Source organism: Aulonocara stuartgranti (assembly GCF_965226115.1).
Source record: "Aulonocara stuartgranti genome assembly, chromosome: 4".
Classification (NCBI taxonomy): Eukaryota; Metazoa; Chordata; class Actinopteri; order Cichliformes; family Cichlidae; genus Aulonocara; species Aulonocara stuartgranti.
This window is the reverse complement of record NC_138942.1, coordinates 31,787,838-31,807,384: the sequence shown is the minus strand read 5'-3', so window position 1 is coordinate 31,807,384 and position 19,547 is coordinate 31,787,838. Positions and strand designations below refer to the sequence as shown.

At 43.3% G+C, this 19,547-nt stretch overlaps 1 protein-coding gene across 1 annotated transcript in view; it reads right to left on the bottom strand.

Annotated features, from left to right (window-relative positions):
• Positions 1–1,130: 1,130 nt before the first annotated feature.
• Positions 1,131–19,547, bottom strand: part of LOC309704705 (carbonic anhydrase-related protein 10-like) — a 170,309-nt gene continuing 151,892 nt past the window's right edge. Inside the window, exon 10 of the mRNA XM_082530098.1 lies at positions 1,131–5,367. Within this exon, the coding sequence (XP_082386224.1) occupies positions 5,345–5,367 (23 nt within the window). The 3' untranslated portion in view covers positions 1,131–5,344. The remainder of the gene's footprint in view (positions 5,368–19,547) is intronic.

Sequence of the window (19,547 nt, the reverse complement as noted above, 5' to 3'; positions counted from 1 at the left end):
TGGTCAAGAAGACCTCTTGTGAACCAAACATCAAAATGGGGAACAAAGGGGATTTTAGCAACTTTGAACTTTGGCATGGTTGTTGGTTCAGCTTGTCTCAGTATTTGCAAAAAATCTGCTGGGCGTTTCCAACATAGCTATCTAAAGAGTTTACAGAAACTATTAAGCAACACAGAAAATATCCAGCGAGTGCCAGTTCATTTAATAGTTGGTAATAAGAAGGCAATGGTAACTGAAATAACTGCTTGTTACAACCAAGGCATGCAGAGAACCTCATCTCTGAACTCACCACATGTTAAAGCAAATGTGCTATAGTAGCAAAAGACCAGATAAAGGGTCACTCCTTGGTGGTAGCAGTGGTGGTGGTACGGGGTGGAGCAGTGGGGAGGGAGGTTCTTGTTACACTTGTGCCACTCAGCTGAGCATCATTTAAATACCAAAGCCTACCTGAATATCATTGCTTACCATGTCCATCCCTTTATGACAACAGTGAGCATATAAACACCATGTCACTGCTTTTTTGAACATGAAAATGCACTTTGCTGTTTTCCAATGCCCTCCACAGTCACCAGATCTTGGTGTAATAAGATACCTTTGGGATGCAGCGTAACAGGTGATTTGCATCATCGATGTGCATCATACAAATCTGCATCTACTGCATAATACTGCATTGTTAAATCTATGTATAACAGAATTAAGTCAGTTCTGAAGGCAAACGAGATTCCAACAGAGTATTAGCAAAGTGCACTGTACCTAATAAAGTGCCTGGAGCATGCATGTTTACAGGAAAGTACATTATTTATCACATTATTGTTGTTTTCCATAGTCCCTGCTTTTAGTTTGCCCTGCAATTTCCAGCAGAACAGACTCTGGAAACCTTTAAATGTTGTTCCCACAAAGGTTCTAGACTGTGTAAACTCACTGTGTATATTTTTCAGCATCATTCAAACAGTCTGGATCTTACTATTCTCTATGCCTGTTTTCATTTCCTATTAAATCCAGACAGTCACCGCTGCTCATTCTCATTAAACGCTTTGTTACACTGTTAGTAGTTTATGACAAAGACACTCAATGAAGCTTCTACTAATTTCAAAATAGATGAACTAATTAATTATATGAGTTCCACAATCTTTAAACATAAAACAATAGCATTTATTTTGTCCAAAAAGGTAATAATCTCCACTGTAATCCATCTTAAACAAAACTCATATTTACATTCAACATACATGAGTATAATTTCAAGTTACCTCAAATGAAATATAGCTTTTATAATTGTAAATTCCTTTTCCAGTGGTTGTAGCACATAGCTCCCATAGCTCATCATAGTTCTTTTTTTTTTTCATTACAGTTACATATTAAAACTAAACAAACATAAAGAGTCAGTTTTTTTTCATGAGATACAACATCACAGCAGACTGAAAGGTAAAAATAAAAAAACAATCCCACAAGTTGACCAGTTCGGTTAGTGACAATCCATGATGGGAAACCATTACATAAATTGTCTCTATGATGGGAATCTTTATCCAACAATTTTAAGATCTACAACCATCAATGCATGTTAAACCTGAATGAAACAAAGAAAGTCTTTTTGATTTGATGGTTTTGATCAGGCCTTGAACCCATGAAGATCTTTAATATAAACAGTTGTTGGTACCTTATTATTCTGTGGTGTTTTATTTATAGAGCAGCTGTTCAGTGACTTTGTTCTAGTTTTATCATATTGTTGTTACAATATGATATTCAGTCCTGCCAGTGTTGTCACACAATTGTACTGATCTACAGGTGGTGCTTGAAGAATCAGCTATCTGCATCTTGAGAAGGATGGAAACATATGAAAAGCTTAAATGTAAAAACACAAATCAAATAAAAAATAATAATTAAACAAATTTGTTTATAAGAAAATGCCACAGAGAAAATTGAATATTTCAGACATTAGTGTCTGCATTTTGAATATATTATTGGAGACGGTCGCACTTTCCCACTTTAATAACAACAAGATCAGTAATGTCATTTACACTTGATAATAATTATCAACAACATGATTTCACTGGCAGAAATGCTGAATGTGGAGAAATGTAATCTTGTTGTGTCTCTCTGTGTTACTCTGGATAAATTTGACCCTTTCTTCTCCAACTAACCCCAACCGCCCAGTTATGTTTGTTTTCATTTCTCTCGTGGCACATAAACAAATTACAATAACTACTTTTCATTTTGAGAAATGCAGATTAGTTGGCTGTAATGGTTACAGCCTAACAACTTTATTAGGTAGGTAGCATCAACTTATGTTTACCGTAAAACATGCTGGTTGAAAACCTTTGAAATCCAGTATTTAGCATTACCAACTTTCTGTATTTAAGGTATTTTGTAAAATGATTTGCAAAAAGGTCAAAGCTAATACTGTGTTTAAATAATATTGGAGTTGCAATAACTGCCATCGTCTGAAAATAAATGTGAAATGTGATAATTATAGCTGGGAAACTTGTCTTTTTCTGATATATCTGACCTGGCAAAAAAGGGAATGACAGGAAATGTAACGACAGTTAAATATAATTATGCCATAAAATGTGACAGATTTTTTTCATGGATTGGAAAAAAAAATACTGTATATTTAAGAAAAAATTATCATCACTCACTCAGTACTCTTCAGACTGGTTCTGTACAGTATCATTCATGTTTTTAGTTAAGATTTTGATAAAGACTGCGGGAAATCTTAAGTGAAATGGCACCAGAATACTGACAGTTGCCACATTGAGTCGTTTAATGATGTGAATGTGGGACTTTTTAACTTAAATATCAAAATCCCCACATACTGTTAAAGTGATACAATGCTTACAAATTCAAGTCAAATAGTCACTATCCTGATTATTGGTGAAGAAAATAAGGAAATAGCATTTTTTGTACTGTTACAGCAGCATTAGTAAGCTAGGTACTTGAATAACAAGAATGAACCTTTGGTGTCACGGTTAACGCCGACTATCAGCTTTGTCCCGTGTTCAAGACTAATATATTTTTTGACCCATTCATCTCTTCTCAGTGTTTTTACTACACTGATTTAGTGTTTTTCCAACATCATCACGCTGTTCTTTGTTCTCCTTTTAGCTGCTCCCTTTAGGAGTCATCACAGCAGATCATCTCCCTCCGTCTCACTCTATCTCTAGCATCCTCTTCTGTCACACCATCTGTGTGCATGTCCTCGTTTACTATATCCATGAATCAACTCTGTGGTCTCCCTCTATCCCTCCTGCCTGGAATCTCCATATTCAACATCTGTTGTGCAATATACCCACCGTCCCTCCTCTGCACATGTCCAAACCTCTCAGCCTTGTCTCTTTAATTTTGTTTCCAAACAACTCAACCTGAGCTTTCCCTTTGATGTCCTCATTTCTAATCCTGTTTATTCTTCTCACTCGAAATGAAAACCTTAACATCTTCAGCACTACCACCTCCAGCTCGGCCTCCTGTCTTTTAGCTAGTGCGACTGTCTCCTAACCATACATCATAGCACATCTCACTAGCATCATGTAAGCCATCCCTGCTCATAAATCACCCAATACGCTCGTTTCCATCTACTCTTCTTCACCTCTCTTGTGTACTGCTCATTGCTTTAGATGGCTGAGCCTGGGTATTTAAGCACATCTAACCTCCTTGTCTCTGCTTCTTGGCTGTTTACCTTTCCATCTGTCTCCCTCTCCTTCACACACATATTCCATCTTACTTCTCTTCTCCTCACCAAAGCATACCTCCACCTGTCCAGACTCCCTTCCACCTGCTCCTTACTCTCACTATAGATCAGGTAGTCTGAAAATGTCACAGTTCATGTACACTTGACTGGCCTTACCTCATCTGTCAACCTGTCTGTCTATCTCCACTGTGAAATGGAAGAGACTCAGAACTGATCCCTAATGTAATTCCAGCCACACCAATCTGTGACTCCTACCCAACACCTTACCACTGTCCTGCTGTCCAGTACCAGACTTACATACTTCTTTGCCACTCCTGACTCCATAATGCAGTGTCAGAGTTCCTCTCTTGGTACCCTTCCAAATGTTTTCTTTAGATCCACAACTGCATACTTCTCGAATCACTTTGTTCTTTCCCCAAATCCTAATTACAATGACTGCAAAGTGGTGCTTTTACTTCAGTTACAACTGTACAAGAAAAACCTTTTGTTGTTTTGTTTTGTTTTCTCCCCCACACTCCTTCTACATCATTTTGGGTGGGGGACAAATCCAAAGCCAGACAGGCCTGACATATCTCATTACAGTTGCTAGGCTGATTGAAGAGCTTCTATTTAATGCAGGGATTACTAAATGGTTAATTTGCAGAGGGTACTCTTTGCAGAATAAACTTTGGTGAAAACAGTCTGTTTGCTCTTGGAGTAATGGAAGGAAGGTCAGCTCTTAATACATCGCTGTGAAAAGCAGGGACTTGATGTGAGATGAACTCTGACTCCGCTTTTTAATTAAATACCATGAAGACGAGTGAACAAAATCATGCAAATTGAGTGACCTATCTCTTTCCAATCTCCAGTGGCTCCATCTGTTCAGGTCTGTAAACTGTCAGAGATCCAGCTTCTACCTCCCTTTAGCTATGTAACCTCATTTCCCAAGTTCTGAATTCTCTTTTCAAAATGATCATCTTTAATCATTATTTGATATCAGGATAGGCATGTTATTCTGTCTCATCATAACAAAGCTGAGGGTTTCTTTAATGGCAGGGGTATCGATCATCATTGGGAATGTAAAATGAACTGAAGAAGCTTGTTGGATGAGAGGTGACATGTCTTCAAGACCAAGCTCCTTAGACTACCATGACCTGGATGACTGAAAACTTACACAGACATGTTAGAAATGCAACAGTTCCTCTGGTGAATCAATGAGGGGTTTTTTTTATAATTGCTTTCTGTACCAGATTTGATAAGTGATTATCACAGCCCAGGAACTGGCATTTTTAGCTGCATCCACACATCTATAAATTAGCCATAAAATGTTTGGATCATTGCAACTTCAATCGTCGTGACGTCACAAAACAAATAAACAGACAGTACACAGTAGACATCAGAGTCCTTATGGTCTATTTCACACTTTGTATTGATTTGTACCATCGTTGCAGGCCCCTGATGAGTATTGTTAGACAGTGGATGAGTAGGAGGCCAGCGTAGCAGTTAGAGCTTTGTCATTTGAGCTGAGCTAATATCAGTTTGCTTAAGCTGTCTTTAGTGATGTGCAGCTTTTGTGCTTTTTATTGACTGCATGTCCCATTTGTTCTTCTCAGTTTGGTTCGGCAGTGGGAAAAGGGTGCCAGTGATTCCTGCCTCTCCAGCTGTGGTACTGCAGCTTCACCTCTATTTCAGGAGCCACTGGTTCACTGGAGAAGAGGAGAGAAGGAAAACCGGAATTTATTATTTTTGCATATTTCTCATTTATGTGTTTCGGATCATCAAACAAAAGATAGTCTGAGTAAATACAAAAGGGAGTTTTAAAATGATGATATCAAACCTTCTTGGGCCTATGTGAAAGCGTAACAGTTCTAAACTGGTTCCACAACCTGTTGCAGAGTTACTGCTTCTGCAACAGTAACTCAAAAAACCCTCATTACAATCAAGTATGCAATAGAGCATCTCTGAACTCACATTCACCACACATTGAACCTTGGAGCAAATGGATTACAGTAGCAAAAGACCAGGCCAGGAGTCACTCCTGCCAGCTTAGAAAAGGAAAACAAGACCTTAATTTGCACAGCCTCCCTAGAATTACAATACAGAATATTTCAAAAACAAAGAGTCCAGATTTCTGCGGTAACATTTAATAGGTAGTGTCAGAATTTGGCAACGTTTGGAAACATTTCGGCATGAAAGCACAGATCCATGCTGCTAGGCACATTATTTCAGTTCAATTCAGTTTTATTTATATAGCATCAAATCAATACAGCTGCCCTATTTTATAAGGTAATGATTCGACAGTTTACAGTGTTATTTATACATTACTGTCTAAACATCACAGCTTACCTATTGTTGTTGACCAACCTAGTCTCACACCCGTCCATGATGCAGTCATGACCTTTAACCTATTAATTCATGTTGCTGAATCAATACATCGATCTATGACCTTTAATCTATTGATTCATGTTGTCGGACACAAATTTCTTTAAATTCTCTTCAACACAAATTTGCATTTTGTATCCCTGAACACAAACTTTTATCAGCCCGCTATGTCCAAGTCCACAGCTAGAAGTTATCTGGACTTTCAGTGACCCAAGTCTGACTCGTGCACATCACAGTTTTTTTCTACACATATTTAGCATGACTTTTAAATAAATGATTACAAATGTCTTGTTGCATCAAATTTAAACATTAAAAATTACTGAGTTGGGCTTAGAACAGTATGATGATTTGGGTTAAAATGCACTGCTTGCCATATCTTTTCAAATACTGTTGTCCTGGTTGCCATGGTGACACCTCCCTGCTTTTTCTGCAAGTGTAGTTCCTCAAACAAAATATATTTCCTAATGAAAAGCATTACTCACAAATTCATGTTCACTGACACAAACAAAAAACACTTAACAATTCGTGTCCATGAACACGAGAAGATTCATTTATTGTGACTATTTCACAAACTGCCTGAAGACCAGGCTGTACCATCCCTCTCCCATCGGCCGCAGTGTACCGATCCTCTGATAGCTGCTTTTAGCTGTCGCGGTCCGCTGTGACAGACCGTGTGGAGAGTGCGTGGAGGACTCAGGTGCAGACACGAGTGACACGGGAGTAAACTTTAAACAAAAGCGAGCCTTTTATTGTGGCTGGTAACGCAAGAGAAACAAACAAGAATAAGGGCAGCTCAAAAGCAATAACTAAACAGAAACCTAAACTGGGAATGAACTAAGGTAAGACTATGAATACAACAGACCGGGCATGGAAACATGGAGGGTGGGAACACAGACGACGCGACACAGACTGTACGAAACACAGAGACTAAATACACATGAGGGAAGATCAGGGGAAGTGGATGCACATGGGGAACACAGGTGACACTGATAATCATAACAAGACACGGCAGGAGTGAACGTAACACTGATGGGAGATGGGCAAAGTAAAGCAGGAAGTACACAGAGGTTCAAACAGGAGGAGAGAGAGCACGGGGAGAACGCAGACATAACGGGCTGGGGAAAACATAGAATAAAGCACAAAGAGAGACGAGGGCTCATAAATACACAGAGGGGCACACAGGGGGTAAGAGTCACGAAGGGAAAACACATAAGGAACAACGTAACAGATCAACCCAGGAAGCATGGCCTAAATAAAGAACAAAATACAAAAATACATGAAAACTAAGAATACTGGGCCCACATGGCCCAGGACCATGACACCACCCCCCCCTAAAGGGCTGGCTCCCGACAGCCCAAACCCGAGAAACAAAACACAAGCGAAACAGAAAACACCCCACCCAGGGCGGGAGGTGGGGGACCAGGACGGAGGGAACAAAACGAACCAAAAACAAGGAGCATGAGAACAAAACTGAGTCCACAAATACACAAAAGAGTCCAGAACAGGAAGGCGAATGTCCAAAGAGGCCCGAAGGCCAACCCGAGAGGCGACAACACAAAAGTCCAGTCCAACCGTTCCGGAGGCCGGCCACGGGAAAGGTGGCCACGGTGACAGAACAGATCCGGAGGCCGACCGCGCGGAAGGCAGCGGCGGAGCAGTTCAGGGGGCCGGCCGCGCGGAAGGCAGCGGCGGAGCAGTTCAGGGGGCCGGCCGCGCGGAAGGCAGCGGCGGCTCTCCAGTGTCAGGCGTACTGGCCAAGGCCCGGTGGGCACGGGACCAGTCGAGGCGGGACCAGACGAAGCACAGGCTGAGGCAGACGAAGCACAGGCTGAGGCAGACGAAGACTCTGAGGCAGACGAAGACGAGGACTCTGAGGCTGAAGCCGGAGCCGGACCAGGCGGAGCAGGAGCAGCTGATGTAGAGGCTGGACCGGGCGAGGATGACGGCTCTGAGGCTGCAGCTGACGAAGCACAGGCCGGAGCTGCAGCTGACGAAGCACAGGCTGGACCAGGCGTAGCAGAAGGTGGCTGGATGGGCTCCTCGGGCCCTCCAGCAGACGAGGCGTGAGGCCGGACGGGCTCCTCGGGCCCTCCAGCGGAGACAGAAGGCTGAACGGGCCCCTCGGACCCTCCAGCTGACGTGGCATGAGGCTGGTGCGGTTCTCCAGAACCCCCAGCGGAGACAGAAGGCTGAACGGGCCCCTCGGACCCTCCAGCTGACGTGGCATGAGGCTGGTGCGGTTCTCCAGAACCCCCAGCTGACGAGGAAGGTTGCTGAACGGGCCCCTCGGACCCTCCAGCGGAGACAGAAGGCTGAACGGGCCCCTCGGACCCTCCAGCGGAGACAGAAGGCTGAACGGGCCCCTCGGACCCCCCAGCTGACGTGGCATGAGGCTGGTGCGGTTCTCCAGAACCCCCAGCTGATGAGGAAGGTTGCTGAACGGGCCCCTCGGACCCTCCAGCGGAGACAGAAGGCTGAACGGGCCCCTCGGACCCCCCAGCTGACGTGGCATGAGGCTGGTGCGGTTCTCCAGAACCCCCAGCTGATGAGGAAGGTTGCTGAACGGGCCCCTCGGACCCTCCAGCGGAGGAGGCTTGAGGCTGAACGGGCCCCTCGGGCCCTCCAGCGGAGACAGGTGGCTGAACAGGCTCCTCGGGCCCTCCAGCTGACGAGGCTTGAGGCTGAACGGGCCCCTCGGACCCTCCAGCGGAGACAGGTGGCTGGATGGGCTCCCCGGGCCCTCCAGCGGAGACAGGTGGCTGGACGGGCCCCTCGGACCCTTCAGCTGACGAGGCTTGAGGCTGAATGGGCCCCTCGGACCCTCCAGCTGAGACAGGTGGCTGAACGGGCCCCTCGGACCCTCCAGCGGGAACAGACGGCTGAGGTAGAAGGCAGTCTGAGGCGGAGAGAAAGCTCACGCCATTCCTAGCCGGCTCAGAAGCAACCTGTACTGCCGACGTGTGGACCCCTTTCGCCGTCTCATGAACCTGGGCTTCATGTGGTGCGACTGTGAGAGCAACGCTAGAAAAGATCCTGGATCCTACAGAGTCAGGAATATGGTTTGTGATTTCATTGTGCGCTTCATAAAAACTGTTACACACAATCCTTTCATTATCACAACCCGACTCTGACTGGCCCTTAGTCTTAACCAGAGGTAGGTCGGCCACAGCATGGATGTTTATGAAATCATGGTTAATGGTGGAGCGGTCTTTGGCACCAGTTTCTTCGTAGCTGGGCCCAAAAAAGGGTAACCCAGTACACTCCACTATGACAGGCTCATGAGATGAGAAAGCACAGTCACTCACCTCCGTCATAGGAGGAGTCTGGGACAGAACTAGGACGGGTGCGGACTGGACAGCTGCTGCCCCCTCCTCTCCAGAGACCTCAGCGCAGTACAGACAGTCCCTAGTCGCTCCCTGAGGAAAGCTAGGCAGTCTCTCTTCAGACCCGGTAACTTGTTCACACAACGTTTCAAACCTGGCATGAGGTGGCGTAGCATTTGTTAAATTGTCAGAGGTAACAGAAGTTACTTCTCGATCACCCACACAACTAGGGCTGCTCGCTGATGGTTTCAACACATTAATTCGAAAGTCACATGACACAGAATACTTGGAGTCTGAACCTTTACTCCCAGCATCCGACATTATTTCAGAGAAATCCACCGACTGCAGGTTCACTGTGTGAGACTTAACGTCCTCATCACTAGTTAACTCAGTAAACCCCTCTGACGTGGTAGGAAGACATAACACAGAAGTACAATGGTTGGTGGCTGTAAACAATGGTGGGTTGGTTATTACAGCGTTGCACTTTACAGACGATCTGTCCTGTACTGCGCTAAAAACCTGTGTAGAGCTAGGTGCTAGGTTAGTGCCGGCGGGCACAGACACATCTTCATTAACGGCAACATTAGAACTGTTGCTCATAGTACCAGGGTTAAACAACTCAAGAACAATACAGTTATTGTTTGCATCAGCACAACATTTAGGTTCAGAAGTCATGACGCTGAGGACACAGTCATCTTTATTGCTGTTAGGATTGTTAACTGGTTCATGGATGCTGTAACCTGCCGAATCAGCCGGGTCACAGTCAGACAAGAAGTCTTTATTCACAGCAGCCCCTGAAACACTCTCCTTTGACTTAAGGTCTTTGGCTATGGGGCTAGATACAATGTCAGAAACTGAGGCAGTGGTACTCACGACTGGATGGCTGATGGAAGTCAAAGCCTCAGATGGCAATAACAGAGGGACCTCCTTGGGCTGAGGCTCAGAGCGCCGGCGGCGAGAGTGCCGCTTCTTTCTATCCGTGGAAGCGGGCGGGGTGAGCGGTGGAAGTCCCTGGCAGCTCCGGGGACCCCCAAGAGCCAGTCGAGTTCCCCGGAAAGAGCGCTCGTCACGATCAGGAGCGAGCCACGGCTCCCTCCCGAACTCTTCCACTAGCTGTGCGTCTGCGGCGTGCTGCTGCCCCACGTGATCGACGTCCAGGACCCCCACAGCGTCCGCGGGATGCTTCGTGGAGGGCGAGACAGGACGTAGCAGTGCGCGACGGCGGCGAGAACGCCGCTTTCCCCTTGAAGCGGCTGTGGACAAAACCTGACTGTCCCTGGCGACCGGCTCCTCGTCCTCCAACCACATCCGTGCTAGGAAGACAGCAGGGGACGAGTAGTCCGATCGGGGCGGCGAGGGCGGGCGGCAGGTGCGAGGCGGGGCAGTTGGCGAGAACTCCTCCTCGGGGATGAGCCAGGGCTTCCAACGGAGCTCCTCCTCCCGATAAGCCCGCAACACCTGCTGACGCTCATCGTCACCAAAATCTATGGCCTCCATCGCCTCCGTGTGCTGGTCAGTGCAGCTTGACTGTGGCGGAAACGAGGAAGCCGATCCACGGTGAGGCGATGGCTGAGTGGAAGTGGACCTCAGCGTCCCACCTCTCACAGCCTCTGGCTCATGAGGCAGCGGCGATGACACCCGTTCACGGGACGGAGGTGTGGGTGCTGAGGCGGCATTCAGGACCCTCTGGGCCAGCGCACGGGCACGAAGCTCCTCCTTAAGGGGGCCCAGGGAGTCAAACGCCTCGACGAGGTGGGGGAGCTGTCGCAACCGTGGCTCCCGCAACAAAACGGCGTCCACGGCCGCCAATCCTGTGGAAACCACACTTGGATCCGCGCATCCGATGATGCGATCCATAATGCGGCAGAGCCGGTTCAGCTCCTCCCCTACCTCCTCTGAAATGTCCGCTGAATCCGACATGGTCGCGTCGTACTGTCGCGGTCCGCTGTGACAGACCGTGTGGAGAGTGCGTGGAGGACTCAGGTGCAGACACGAGTGACACGGGAGTAAACTTTAAACAAAAGCGAGCCTTTTATTGTGGCTGGTAACGCAAGAGAAACAAACAAGAATAAGGGCAGCTCAAAAGCAATAACTAAACAGAAACCTAAACTGGGAATGAACTAAGGTAAGACTATGAATACAACAGACCGGGCATGGAAACATGGAGGGTGGGAACACAGACGACGCGACACAGACTGTACGAAACACAGAGACTAAATACACATGAGGGAAGATCAGGGGAAGTGGATGCACATGGGGAACACAGGTGACACTGATAATCATAACAAGACACGGCAGGAGTGAACGTAACACTGATGGGAGATGGGCAAAGTAAAGCAGGAAGTACACAGAGGTTCAAACAGGAGGAGAGAGAGCACGGGGAGAACGCAGACATAACGGGCTGGGGAAAACATAGAATAAAGCACAAAGAGAGACGAGGGCTCATAAATACACAGAGGGGCACACAGGGGGTAAGAGTCACGAAGGGAAAACACATAAGGAACAACGTAACAGATCAACCCAGGAAGCAGTGGCGGCTCCTGAAAAAAATCTCAGGGGGGGCAATTTTTATGATATCGACTAAAATGACCCATTTAATGAGTACATCAAACAACACAATTTTAATTTAAATTTAAAATGAACAACCATATTCTGGCCATTTGTATAGATTTGTAAAAATGAACATGAACAGATTTTTTTTTTTTTATCTACCTCTTCGTTGTGCCTTCTTAAAGCAATCCGATGTCCATCATCTAGCTGCGCCGCTATGCTAGTTTTCCCTAGCACAGCTAGCTTTACACTGTTGTCCATATGAACTCGTGAGCTTTCATGTTTCTTGATTCGTTCGGAGAGGTGCTTTAAGTCGGTTTGTCCAGATTGTGTCCACGTCAAATCACACTTGTCACTTTTGAACAGTATGCACGGGAAACAAAAAAGTGCATTAGCTGTTCCACAGCCTGTCAGCCACGACTTGCGCTGGAACCAACTCCGACAAAAAGTCCTGTTGTATGCTTTTGACTTCTCCTTCGTTGCCTGGGTTAGTTGAATTTCGGGCTTGTCAGGTCCCAACTCTTTAACTTGCAGTTTTTCTGCCATTGTCCTTCTGGCAAAAGGGTAGGTTAGAAGCGATCTAACCGAATTTGGGGGAGGCTGTGCCTCAACCGTTAACAATACCGCTGCCATCGTCTCTCTCTGACCTTATAGCTCACTTAGGCTACTGACTGAGGTAAAATTCTAGAACAGCAAATCTTCGCGCGTTTTCTGCAGGGGCGCAATTTTAAGCGCCCCCAAACCATTTAATTCAGCGACGCTGATAGGTCAAATATTTATTATTTTCCCCTGGCAACCATTTAATGATAGGCTATTTCGCTGCATATCAAGGGCGCTTTGACGAGCGCCCCAGAAGAAGAAAAACACCGTTTGTTGGTTGAACTTTAATGAGTCAGCTGGTGAAAATGTTAAAATACGCCTGGCTGTATATGGGCACACACATAGTAAAACTATCATTGATGAATTTTTTAAAAATATATATTTTTACTCCTCCACATTTGGGGGGGCGGAGCCCGAGCGCCCCCTATGGGCCAGCCGCCACTGCCAGGAAGCATGGCCTAAATAAAGAACAAAATACAAAAATACATGAAAACTAAGAATACTGGGCCCACATGGCCCAGGACCATGACATTAGCAAGATAACAATAAAGTCAAAAACATGACTTTTGCCTTTCTTCAGAATAATAATGAACTGGCTGTACTCAAATAGGCTCCACATTTACTAAGTCCTCAGTTCCATAGAGTACAATTTAAAATGTGATTTTTGCAACTACATCCCAACAGCCAACAAATCTGCAACAAGGGTGTTGCTGTCATGTTAACATGGACCAAAATGTCTGAGGAATGTTTGCGGCACCTTGTTGTGTCAGGAAGAGGACTATAACAGTATATGCTTATTGATTGTTGAGAAAAGAAATCTCATGCACAAAACTATCTCCCCACCTTTGTAATACATCTGACATGACAACCCCCTATCCTCCTACAAATCACCCGGTTACAATTCAGCTCAATTTTATTTGTAGAGTGTACAGAGTTCCACTAACAGTCTTCCCAAGGTGGTATATAGTCTTAGGTAAAAACCAGACAATATAGGACCATCAACAATCAGTCTTCTGCGAGCAGCCACTTGGAGACAGTGGAAAGGAAGAATCCCCTGTTATCGGAAACAAGAGAACCAGGTTCAAGTGGGCACATCCATCAGTCCAACCCAAGTGAGTTGTGTGGAGATAAAAAGGAGAAAAAGCCTATTAATCTGCTAAATTACATTTAGGAGATAAACTGTTTAATAATCCAATTAATGTCACGCAAACTGCTTTCTTTTAAAAGTTGCACCTCTCACCAATGCTTTAAAACATCCGTCATTTTTCTATAATTCCAATTTACAAAACTGACCAATCAAATTCAAAGGTTACTTGAACTGCACAGTTGAATTTCTCACTTATTTGCAGTTGCAGTTGATCAAAGGTATTTAGCGTTTGTGTTAGTTTGCGTTACTATGTTGCAGTTTCAAGCAATGTTTTGGTTCGCCCTGATTAGCATGAAAACCACTAAAGCCAAATGAATACTGTATATATTCTATACTTGTGCTGAGCTATGCATATTCAAATTAACTTTGTAACAAGGACAGTAAACAGACACAACTAAACAAAAGTCCCCTGGAGTGCTGAATATACTCCTCACAGGTTTCCAGTGGATTGCCAGCTACATTTTCTATCACCTCAAAAATCCTGCTAAAGCTGTCTCAATGCATCTTGTCTCTTCTCTTTTCTGTTATCTTAGATTGACTCCATGATGTTAAGATCAGGGCTCTGTTAGAGCCATATGATGTAGAATTTCAGAATTGCTTGCTCTTCTTGGCTGGAGTGCATTTTGTCATGTTACAGAATAAATATGGATGACATAAAACACTTTTCTGATTTTACTGCATGATAGATTTAAAAAAAAATCTATAATAATATAATTGTAGTCTGAGCACATGAAAAATCAAGCGAAATGTAAAACTGGTATAAGTGGGGTATGAGTGGGGAAAGGTATTTTTATTTTCACTTTGGGATAGATGTACATGCTGGTTGGCAAAAGGCCATAGATTCTAATCAAATGTAACTTTTTTAATGCGAGTTGCAAAACAACATAAAGCTTTTCATCAGCAAAAGGCAATCGCTGACAGCTGCTTGGTGCGTCAAGCAGATGTCAGCCTAAAAACCTAGCTGCTATTAATGAAAAAAGGGGGGAACAAGATAGTACTAAAAAGATATAAAGTGCAGGGAGGAAATCAGTGGGTATGAGTAAGTGCAGTTAACTGAAAGAGGGAATTTCAAAGTGAATTAGTCTGTGGAGGAGAAAAAGAGATAACTCCTGCCAAAAGCAAAATCCATGCGTTTATTTCCCACCAGGATCCTCTCATTGGCAGAGTGCACTGTGTTTCTATACTTTCACTGGATGTTGAAGAAAGTACAGAAGCTTTTTTTTTTTTGCAATGTCATCTCAGCCTTCTTGCCTGTTACTGGATCACCTGACTTTATATTTTCTAAAGAGAAAGAGATAATATTTGATAGCTTTTAGAATTAGCAACTGCAAGTACAGGTCAGGGCTTCTACATAGTTTATTTCAGAAGCTGCAGTATTCACGGCGCAGAGCATGTTAACCTCATCTTTCAAGGAAGGATATCAAACTCTACGCAAAGCTTTTACTCCAGCTGAAAGCCAGTTTTTCTGTCGCTACAGTGCAAGGTAAATGCATTTAAATCATTTTCATTTTCTCTTTGGATCTTATACTAAACAGTTAGATTTTGAAATGAAATGTAACATTTCAATTCAATTCAATTTTATTTATCTAGCGCCAAATCACAACAAAAGTCGCCTCAGGGTGCTTTGTATTGTACAGTAGATCACACAATAATAGGTACAGAGAAAAACCCAACAATCATATGACCCCCTATGAACAAGCACTTTGGCGACAGTGGGAAGGAAAAACTCCCTTTTAACAGGAAGAAACCTCCAGCAGAACCAGGCTCAGGGAGGGGCGGCCATCTGCTGCGACCGGTTGGGGTGAGAGAAGGAAGAAAGGATAAGACATGCTGTGGAAGCGAGACAGAGATTAATAACAGATATGATTCAATGCAGAGAGGTCTATTAATACATAGTGAGTGAGAAAGGTGACTGGAAAGGAAGAACTCAATGCATCATGGGAATCCCCCGGCAGCCTACGTCTATTGCAGCATAACTAAGGGAGGATTCAGGGTCACCTGGTCCAGCCCTAACTATATGCTTTAGCAAAAAGGAAAGTTTTAAGCCTAATCTTGAAAGTAGAGATAGTGTCTGTCTCCCGAATCCAAACTGGAAGCTGGTTCCACAGAAGAGGGGCCTGAAAACTGAAGGCTCTCCCTCCCATTCTACTTTTAAATACTCTAGGAACAACAAGTAAGCCTGCAGTGTGAGAGTGAAGTGCTCTAATAGGGTGATATGGTACTACAAGGTCATTAAGATAAGATGGGGCCTGATTATTTAAGACCTTGTATGTGAGGAGCAGGATTTTGAATTCAATTCTGGATTTAACAGGAAGCCAATGAAGGGAAGCCAAAACAGGAGAAATCTGCTCTCTCTTTCTAGTCCCTGTCAGGACTCTTGCTGCAGCATTTTGGATTAGCTGAAGGCTTTTCAGGGAGTTTTTTGGACATCCTGATAATAATGAATTACAGTAGTCCAGCCTGGAAGTAATAAATGCATGAACTAGTTTTTCAGCGTCACTCTGAGACAGGATATTTCTACTTTTAGAGATGTTGCGCAAATGGAAAAAGCAGTCTTACATATTTGTTTAATATGTGCGTTGAAGGACATGTCCTGGTCAAAAATGACTCCAAGGTTCCTCACAGTGTTACTGGAGGCCAAGGTAATGCCATCCAGAGTAAGAATCTGGTTAGATACCATATTTCTAACATAAAGCTAAGATCTCCTGATTTAAAAACTAAATAAAATGCTGAACTGATGAAAAGGTTTTCCAATACCGAATCACCAAAGTACTGCCTCTCCTGACCTTCGTTCAATAACAACAGCTGCAAACGTGAACTGTTCTTTTCAGGTCCCACCACAGCATCTCAGCGCCATGACTATTCCACTGCAAAATTTATATTTTATTCCTTTTGAGCCATTCAGAGTTGGACTTAACACTAAAGGAACAAACCTAAAGGCAGAGGCTTGCATGGATTTTCCTGTCAGAGATGTTGGTGTGTCAATGAAATCTGCCAACCAGCAACAACTTTTCTAGCACTTTTCTACACAAGCACTCAAAGCACTTTATACAACATGGCTCGTTCAGCCAAGCACTTTTTTCTAAGTGTTTTTTAACATTCACACCTAATGCAACCAACGCCTGGAAAGTCTGCTTGTAAACTGCTGACTGCCTGAATAATTCAGATTCATAATTCAGATTATGACTTCAAGGTCTTCTGTGTGAGACCAGAATCATGCAACTAATCAATAAAGCCACATCTGTACTGTAGGTATAATGTTCCTTTTTTTGAATTCGAGTTTGCCTTTTGACGTATCTAAAATTTTAGATTGTCAGTTTTGTTTTGGATTAATTCTTTAACATGAAGGCTGTTTGAGGTGGGAAAGCTTGAGCATGAGTTCCTAGATGACTTGCCCCGTGCTCTTGAATTTTAGAAAGTCAGCTTCAGTGTCGGTATGTGGAGTCCCAGAGCTGTGTATCTAATAGGGATTACCAAACTGCTGGTGCTGTGTCTCTTAGCATGTTTAGATGCAACTTATTTCCTCTTAATAATAATATTTCATTTACTTTCCTTTCAGGTCACTCAAAGCAAAAGTATCTCAGAGTGCAGAGGTTAATCCTTTAAAACCTAAACCATCAAATAATTGCCAGAAACAGTCTATTGTCAAAAATTTTTTGACAATAGACTGTTTGTTGAACCTTTAGACAATATATATATAAAATATATCAAATTCTAATCCGCATATATGAGTTTTAATTTGTATCAAATTTGCTACATTAGCCATATTTTTGCAATTTAGTCATTAAAAATGTGTCATGCAATTTATATCATTTTTTGAGGGTAAAAAAAAGGTCATGCTGATGATATAGAAGTCTCAAAAACTCACAAAAACACATGTATCAAATATGATAAGCTTTAAAAAAAAATGTAAAAATAGCTTTAGAGTGACACTGGGTCCCTGACCAAATAAGAATAACACATGAACAGTTGTTGCATTGAAAAAAGTCTGTATTATGCATTAGTTGATTTTTTCTATCATTACTTACTATGGCTTTATAATTATATTTATCAAAAAAGAAAAAAGATGTTGTAGTAAATTATAAGTGCTTTTCAAATAAAGAGTAGAAATGAAAGCTGCAAAGCAAAAAAGAAGACAAAAAACCCCACTGAACAAAAGTTTGTGGGGAAAAAGGCTTTTACGATGACCTTGTTAGAGATCTGAACTGTGTTGCAATTTAGTTCAACGATTAAAGTTAAAATTCTGCGGAAATTAGGTTATAATGGCTTGAAAAAGACCATTTTTAACATTTCACTTTTCAACCAAAAGGGACATCCACGTAAACAACCATTACCAGAAAACCAGATTCAGACTAGAAAATAACACTGATGCATGCCTGATGCTTGGGAGGAAAAAGTTTGTAAGGAACCAAAGGTCAGAAAACAAAGACTAAAGCCAGAGTGAGCCTTCTTCACTACAGCACTTCACTGATGCAGCCCTGTCCTCTCACACAAAGCAATTTATCCTAATAACGTGATAATACTGGATCCTGGTAGTACTGGCATTTCTGTGGCAAGCAGAAGAACACTTAGGAGAAGTGATAGTGTACTAAAACCTTTTTTTTTTCATTTACGCATTTGTTTTTTGTTTTGTATTTTTTTGATGATGATGATGAAAAATACAGGAGCCACCACAGCTGGAAAACACTAGGGGGTAAACTGGTGGAGAAGTGGTTCACTAAAAATTTAGGAGCCAAGTGCCTCAGTCTCACACAGTGGAAGTGGAACGCATTTAATAAAAGATCATTGGAGACCGTTTTTGAAGTTTAACCTTGAGTTGAAAAAAAAAAGCACAGAAACTGAGATATTTTGTCTTGTTTGATAGCAATTACTGGCAACCTGGCAAGTCTAAAAAAATACTATATTCCCACATACCCCCAAAACAAAGAGCAGCCATTCTGAGTGTTTCTGGTTTCTGGAGATCACCTAAACAGTCTTCCAAGGGACTTCAATTGCTTCAAATGCATTGCCAGAGAAAGACAAGGACCTGGCTGCAGCGTATAAAATTGCCAGTTGAATTTTGCTGAGGCTACTGTTGATCATATTTTCTCTACTTTGTGAGAGCATTAAAGCACTGAAGCGTACCATCTTTCTTTTGGACAAAATTAATTAAAGGAGAGCAGAATTCCATCTGGGAAATCTTATAATCCTTCCACATGGCCAGATGGGCCCGGAGAACTGGGAAATAGACCTCTAACACAGGAATTCCTAACTGTGAAGCCCAGTTCTGTAACACTGAAAAGAAAAGGCAGGCAGATGATTAGACATGGAGAATTTCTGGTGTCCATCTTTTGTCAGACTAAAGTGTGGAGAAAAATCACATCTGACAGCATTTGCTGGAGAGGAAAGGTTGTCAGCGCTTCTTTATTGGGCAATCAAGAAAGTTTATTCTTGATAAATCGCAGAGACATTACAGACATTTCTTAAAAAATGACCGACAGAAAGCTGCTGTGAATATAACCATGAATTCAACAAAGATTTAATCCACTATAAAAGCTTCATTTGTCCTCCTCTTTTTATTTTTGAGCACCCATCTCCTCAAAGGTATCTCAACAATCCAATCGCTTCCACTGGTTGGACTAACACTGTTGGAATTTCTAAAAGCTCCTCTAGGGAGTAGGGATGGGTACCGGTGTCCGGTGCCATGATGACATAAACGGTAGTAACCAGACCGAAAAGCAGCGCACATTTCGGTGCTTTATTTCGGTGCTTTTTTTTCCGGAGCTGTGATACACTTCTAGCCAATCATTTTACGTTTCCGAGGATAGTAGGCGGGTCCAGGTACGTACGTTCTTTTAGAGCAGAGCTACAGATTAAAAATGTCCAAGGCGAAGCGGTCAAAAGT